The sequence below is a fragment of the Pseudorasbora parva genome, chromosome 14 (genome assembly GCF_024679245.1).
Source record: "Pseudorasbora parva isolate DD20220531a chromosome 14, ASM2467924v1, whole genome shotgun sequence".
Classification (NCBI taxonomy): Eukaryota; Metazoa; Chordata; class Actinopteri; order Cypriniformes; family Gobionidae; genus Pseudorasbora; species Pseudorasbora parva.
This window is the reverse complement of record NC_090185.1, coordinates 10,347,319-10,354,653: the sequence shown is the minus strand read 5'-3', so window position 1 is coordinate 10,354,653 and position 7,335 is coordinate 10,347,319. Positions and strand designations below refer to the sequence as shown.

The 7,335-nt window shown below is 38.1% G+C and overlaps 1 protein-coding gene and 1 long non-coding RNA gene across 2 annotated transcripts; both read right to left on the bottom strand.

The window, feature by feature from the left end:
• Positions 1-1,553: 1,553 nt before the first annotated feature.
• LOC137040066 (uncharacterized) lies at positions 1,554-3,363 on the bottom strand. Its single transcript, XR_010897827.1, has 3 exons — positions 3,256-3,363; positions 2,702-2,778; positions 1,554-2,319 (listed from the first exon to the last, which is right to left on the bottom strand). It is a non-coding gene; the product is annotated as an uncharacterized lncRNA (long non-coding RNA).
• A 93-nt stretch (positions 3,364-3,456) lies between these two features.
• On the bottom strand, positions 3,457-6,568 carry LOC137039713 (SLAM family member 5-like). Its single transcript, XM_067414986.1, has 3 exons — positions 6,459-6,568; positions 3,972-4,280; positions 3,457-3,773 (listed from the first exon to the last, which is right to left on the bottom strand). Exons 1-3 carry the CDS (start codon positions 6,505-6,507, stop codon positions 3,457-3,459), a joined length of 675 nt encoding a protein of 224 aa, XP_067271087.1. The 5' UTR covers positions 6,508-6,568.
• Between the last annotated feature and the right edge of the window lie 767 nt (positions 6,569-7,335).

Sequence of the window (7,335 nt, the reverse complement as noted above, 5' to 3'; positions counted from 1 at the left end):
CCATTGACTTCCATAGTGTTTTTTTTTCCTACTATGGAAGTCAATGGCTCCAGTTAACTGTCGCCGATCCATCGGTCAGTGTGAACACAGCAGTGACTAAATGATACACCAGATAGTCATGCAGTGTGAAAAGAGCAGTGAGTTTGAAAGTCATGCAGCCTGAACTGCTTTAGGGTGACCAGATGAATTTGGGCCAAATTGTCTTGAAAATTATACTAAAGCAAAATCTTGAGTATTTATTATCTGATAAAGATTAAAAACTGTCTGCGGAGGTTGAGTCATCCTGCAACCAGCCCCCCGCCGGCTGCTCATTGGCTGCAGCATCTTTTTCTCATTTCTAAAAAAATACTGTAGGCGCGAATTTAGATATGCATTGATAAGCTAATTTTTATTCATTCCGTTGGCATGGCTGGCGTCCCAGAACCCCAAGACGCTGCTAAAAAGCAAAAACGCCTCTGCAGACTAATGACAGACAGACTGTTGATCTCCCGCTCTCTCTCCCTCATTTAATGCTCAGATGGATTATAAGACTTAGATCATTTGTTTAAAAAAATCAATGTTAAGTCTTTTCAAGATGTTTTATTTACAGTATAGGGCCTTTCTCTTGTTCAAGGTTGCTTTAGTACAAATGTATATTGCATTATTGAACATATCAAACCGATACATAGCTAGGCCTTGAAAGTAGACAAAATGTTATAAAGAGTGAGGGGTAGTGAGCTCTATAGTTTAGGAGCATAGACTCTAAAAAAAGATGGACAACACACAGATGCACATTCACTCTCTTCCATTGAAGTAAGTGAAGCCACCGGTGTTCAAATATGGGGCTGACATCTTGTGTCTCGAGTCCGCGCAGTAGTGAGCGTGAAATCAAGGTCCCGCCTAATCAACAACTCTTTCAACAGAAGTGTTCCATGTCAGCGGTTAAATATATTTAAAAAAAGATCTAGCTTCATGCATATCAAAGCTTCCTTTTTATTATCAACACTTAAATATGGGTAGGTTTAGTTAAAAAGCAAATTTTTTTTTTTTAGTTTTGGTGAAAGCCTGTACCCAGATCAGATTCAGCGCGATGATCAAACACAGATGGAGGAGATCCAGTCCTGTAGCCCATCCTGGGACCACATCTCATTCAGTAACATTAGGCAGTTTTGATTTATATGATGTTTAAGGTTGATGATCACGTTTTCGTTTTTTTTACATATACATCTGCTTGCATATGATCGCTTGGGTTTTTCTTCTTCGTCTGTGTTTTGATCAGGAGATTCTGTACTCTTTCAGAAGATGCGCAATAGCGCCCCCCTAGCGTATAACTGAGATTTTGTGGGGAAAGAGTTAAAGTTAATGCTCCAATCTCCTCCCGAAGTTCCTGAAAAAAGTCAGTTGGTGCCTCAAAGAATCAAAGCTGTCAATCATAATGCCACCCCCCACCCCTGTTTTTATAGCATGAAATAACTAACTAAAATCAAACTTATTCAAAGCTACACTGTGTAACTTTTTTAGTTTATTTTTAATAAACTTAGTTTCTTTCAAAAATATATGTGCTCATTAATTTATATTTACTTCTTTTAAGTAATAAAGTATTCTGGTAAGTTTATAATATGCCATTGAAAATACATACGGGTGAGGGGTTCGAATGCCGGTCGCCATGTTGGCCCTCAATCTTGAAAGTACATTAGCCAAAGAGGGACATACCCGTAAATTCAATCGTCGCCTTTCGCGTTTTAACACTGTCACTTATTGCATTTTAAATCCGCCACCGTAGGAGTTGAAACGAAATCAGAATTGAGAGGAACAGAAATTATTAATCCCTGGATGGTCATATACCTTTACACCGCTAGATGGGGGAAAATATCACACAGTGTAGCTTTAAAGAACGAACACTTTATCACAAGAGCGATAAAAACTGCCTAAAATGACAGAAACCATCTTTTTTTATTATTATTATTATTAGAAGTGTAATTTGATTGTTTAGTTTGTCCATTACATTTATTAGTTGCGGTCAAAGCGCTCCGGCTTCACTTTTCACGACTCAAGTTGCATACTGGAAAAATTGCCTTCCTTTTTTGAGGTTTTTGGAGATCTTTGCATTAATTAATTGTTCTCATTCTTTAAACACCTTTAGGATGATCCTGCTGTGATTTCCTGATAAAACGGGTGATCCTTACAATCCCAAAACTCTACAGCTGACTCCGAGTCTGAGGTCGTTGCAGGAGTTTCATAGTGAAAATGATCACAAAGTCTTGTACTCGGAAAACGACTGAAGTTTGATCATCTTATTGTGATTGTTGCATAATCCACACAGGTCTCCTCTTCAGCTTTCTGTAAAAAAAAAATGCATGACGTGAAATAGTAATAATAAAAGGCTAAATGTGACGTGATATAGTTTTTATAAACATCTGATGGTGCTGTTTGTGATTTATGTGATAGGTCATTATAATATGGAAGTCATGCTCTGGGGGTTATGGAATCACAATTTCTACATCTAGTCACAGTTTCTGTAATTTTTACTCACACTTTCGATTTAATATGCCACAATGTCAACTTCTTGTCATAATTATGATTTACCAGAACATGATTATTTTTCTTTTGTGGCAGAAATGTGCTTCCATATTATACAGACCAAAAGCACAAGCACACACTGATCTACGTCTGATCACTGCTGAAATTCTGCAAAGACTCAAATAACTATAAATGCTCTTACCGATTTCTGTGTGTCTCTTTTGTGGAACGTCGTCTCAGCGTAAGTTATCTCATCTGCAGGAGTCTCAACTCTCTGAACTATAGATACATTAAAACCACAAAACTTAATCTTAAATAGATCTGGCTTTTCAGAACATATGTTATTATTAAGGTTTTCAACCTTAATGTCATTTGCCATTAGGCCTAGAACTACAACATATAACTTACTTTTTCCACACAAAAGTCTCTTAAAGAGTGTTTTTCATTACATATTGAGAGACACATTTGCACATAAATCAAACTCACATGTGATGTTTAACAAAAGTAATTTACATTCATCTTTTGGGCTTAACAAGAACAACAAAAGCTGTCATTCGTATATATTTTAATTTGAGCACCAGCTGAAACCTTTAACCTGGTACATTAATAATGTTCAAGAAAGCTTCTTTTAACTTAAGAATAAACCTTAATGTTTAGTATTTTTAGTGATGATGCCATTTGAGAAATGCACATTCTGTATAGAGTGAGCTTACTAATGAGCAGTATTCAGTATCTTTATATGCAAATAACACTTGCCTTCATGGTTAATTTTTCTACTTTTCCTGCAGATCCAGAAGATCACAAATCCAGCAACAGTCATCAGAGATCCAGCCGAGATCAGCACTATCAGAGAGACTGGAGGAGGAGACGGTGTGTCCGGTGCTGTAATGATAAAGAAAGAAGTGATTCAGATCTACAACAGAAGACAGAGATCAGGTCAGTGAATAAACACACACATTATATCAGCCGTGCTGCCGTACCTGCACATGTGTGGCAGAGTTGAGTGATGTCGGGATGTCTGGTCTGGTTGCTGATGGGATTGTTCAGCACACAGCTGTAGGTGTTTTTATCCTGATATTCCACCTCCAGAGGTAGAGAGAGACTGATGCTGAGATCAGACACACTGATGCTGGACAATAAACTGTTTCCTTTGAACCAGGAGAGAGTCACATGATTCACATTCAACACTGATGAACACACCAGTGAACAATTTGAGGATGATGATGAAGGACATTGTGAAGAGTTTCTGCTGATTACAGGAACAGGCAGACGGGCTGGAAAACATGAGAATAAAAAGAAATATGGAGACGACAATAGGTTTATTTTCTGTTTTGTGAATTGTAGTGAATAAGTGAAATAATAAAATGTATAATACATGTTGTGTTGAGTGAGTGTTTAATGTGTTGATGGTCATCTCAAACTATAAAATTATTAAACATCTCAGCATCAGGGCAAATGACGTCTCCACTCACCATAGACAAAAACTCTGAATGTTTTTGATGTCACTCTTGATGCCATTATCCACAGTTGATAATCTCCAGCATGTTCAGTTGAGATGTTCATGATGGTCAGAGATCCAGTTTGATGATCCAGCTTCAGTCTGTCTCTGAATCTCTCATCAGTGCTGTTATATGTGGAGAAGATTCGGTTCTTTTTTTTAACTATGATAGAGTTTTCAGCTCCAAATGTCCACGTTATGTCGTCTTTTTGTTTTTCAGTAATATCCGCATGTAAAGTGACAGAATCTCCTTCCATCACTGACACCGAACCACCAAACACACCTGATGAACACAGATTTTAAACAAATTAAAATTTCTGATGATTTACAAAGCTTAAAATCAGCTGTTTTTTTAGATGTGTAGTTGAGAACATCTAGAGAAGCAGCAGAAAAACAAAAAGATGAAGTAGAGAAGTCTTTAATCTTTAATAAACCTACATAAAGAGAGTGGCGCATCACACATCCAAACACTGACGAGATGACAGTGATGAAAAGACACAATGGAACTTATATACAGTTATATACACAAGGTGATTAATGACAACACAGCTAACAGTGAAGAAGACTCAAAATAGACAAAAAAATAGAGACGGGAAATACGCCAAACAGGAAAACAAGTCCAAAAAACAGACGAACACCCCACAAGAGCTGCAGTTTTGGAGATACTCTGACCCAGTCGTCTAGCCATCACAATTTTGCCCTTGTCAAACTTGCTCAAATCCTTACACTTGCCCATTTTTCCTGCTTCTAACATATCAACTTTGGGCCGTGATGAAGAGATAATCAGTGTTATTCACTTCATCTGTCAGTGGTCATAATGTTTTGGCCCGATCGGTGTATATTCAATCAGGGTTAAAGGTGCACTATGTAATATTTCTACAGTAAAATATCCAAAAACCACCAGGCCAGTGTAATATATTTTGTTCATTTAAGTTCTTAAAATATCCCAAATGTTTCCAACTATTTGAAAATTGCTATTTTAACCAAGGAGCCGGGACGTCTGAGGGAGTTGCCCGTCAATTGCGTCATATCTGCGTTACCCTCGGGTACTCTTAGCAGTGTGAACATGTCGAGCGAACGCACACAGTAACGTCATAACATCATTTTAAACACACTTAAATGTATTTAGCATGATAAACAGCTGCATTACCTCATAATCATGACTGAAAAAGTGGAAATAGTGCCGGCGACTGTGTCCCGTCCCGTCATAATAAAAGTTCAGCTGCGCTACAATCGCTCCAGCGGCCGTGCTCAGCTCCACAACACTCGGTCCTGCTCTGCTTCACACTACAGTAACGTTAATAATCACATCCATGAACATGATTTCTGCCGAGTCCTATCCCGATTCTTTTCCCCCGGCCATGAGGTGAAGACCACTTGTCCCAAGATGCTGAGCTCAAACTTGGCGTCATTAAACTACGCCTTTGTTTTGAATAGGCGCCCTCTAGCAGACGGAAAAATGAAAGGGTTAATTACCTATCCAATCATAATTTAAAAAATGGGGCTCATTTCCATATTCGATACACACTCCCTTGATTAAAGGTGCAGGCGGCTCACGCGTTGTCTGCAGTGGGCTCATGCTGCAGCTCCTCGCAGTCTGATTGTTTTTGACTGGGCACTGGGTTGGGAGTGGGGCTGGCGTCATCGCTTTCGTTGATTCACACTAGCTCAGCACCCAACACACAAATGCGGTGAAGCTCCCTCGAGGACCCTCTCCCCAAAGCTATTCTCTTCTGGTCGTGTTTAGGCTGGCATTGACGTAAATTATGTCATGTTGTTCTCTCAGCCCTGGTTTGGGAGTTCTCGCAGCTTGTTCTCGACACATCGCCTGAGCAGAATTTTTTTTTGCGGGTATCCAAGAGCTATTGTGTTATTGGGCAGACATTTAAAGTGGGCGTGGTTAACGCGGAGAAATGCAGATGATCGCCACCTGCTTTTCTCGTGAAGTATGGGATGTACTGCCAGAACGAACTTTGTTCTTGCCACCTCAAGAAAACGAACAAATTTCTTTGTTCTTGCAGAGTATGTTCCAAGCTTTAGTCTTTAATAAATCCACAGGTAAATCCACATAAAGAGAGTAGCATATCATACATCCCACATGACAACAATCAAATGCAATAAATACAGCAAATGAGGCGAGTAACGACAACGCAGCTGACAGTGATGAACACTACAAATAGACAACAAACTACAGACGGGAAATACTGCAAACAGGAAAAACAAAGAACAAACCCTGAGTGAAACCCTGACACACGGTAATACAATTTTCTCTTTTTCACTGTCTACCAGAAACTTTAAGAAGAAAAAAATGCTTTAAATTGAAGACTGCTTATTTCAGAGTTGATTATTACAGATAAAACCTAATCTAGATTGACGCTTGGCAAGCTTCATTACAGCAGATAAAAGTCTAATTCAGACACTTTATTACTTAAAAATGGCAGAAAAGGTTTTTATAACTTACCAATCAAACTCCAGCGGCACAAACAGAACAAAACAAACATGTGAAACATTTGCTTCAGTTGTTTGGTGTCGGATGAAACTGCTGAATCTGCTGAATACACTCAAGCTCATGTGAATCCTCCCCTGCAGACTCTGACGCTCATAGTTTCACAAGCTGGACCCGCGTATCACATGTTATAGTTCATCTGGCCCTTATTAAGAGTTGAACTGTTCTTAATGGGTAAAAATATCCTTTATTTTTATTATTTAAACTACTTTTTTATTTGACGTAGTTGCCTGACTTGCCTGAAGAATATTGTGTGAATTGTGTATAAACTACATTTTATGGTAAAATCGAATGACTTTAAAATGAGTTGTGTATATTTATTAAGTTCTCAATTTTAGTGTATATAAAAACACAAAGTTCTCACAGTACCATTTTTAAGAGTCAAACTGAAACTTGCTGTGGTTGGTTTTCATCAGCAATGTGATTCGATCTGTTGGGTCTACTACAAACATCTTGCAGGTGTAAAAAATAAAGGGTATTGAGAGCAAAGGGTGAAGGGCTTGTTCCTGTTCTGCTACTATAAACAGCATTAAGACTGTAATATACAGAAAGAAAAAGAAAAAAGAAAAAAACAACAAAATTATCATATTTTTCAAAGGTTTGGAATGATTACTACCCAAAAAATCTCTGTCTGTCAGACTGGTTGTAAGGAGACCGTTGAAGGACTTATCTATTTGCAAAGCAGTATTTATTAATTATTAAATACAGTTCAGGAAAATCACAGGAAAGCAAACCACAGATTTATTAAAAGCAAAGAGCAAAACACCTGATGCACCTTATTTGTTCTTCATTTTCTAGAAGTAGAGTTTAAATACCTTGCTGTAGCTTATTT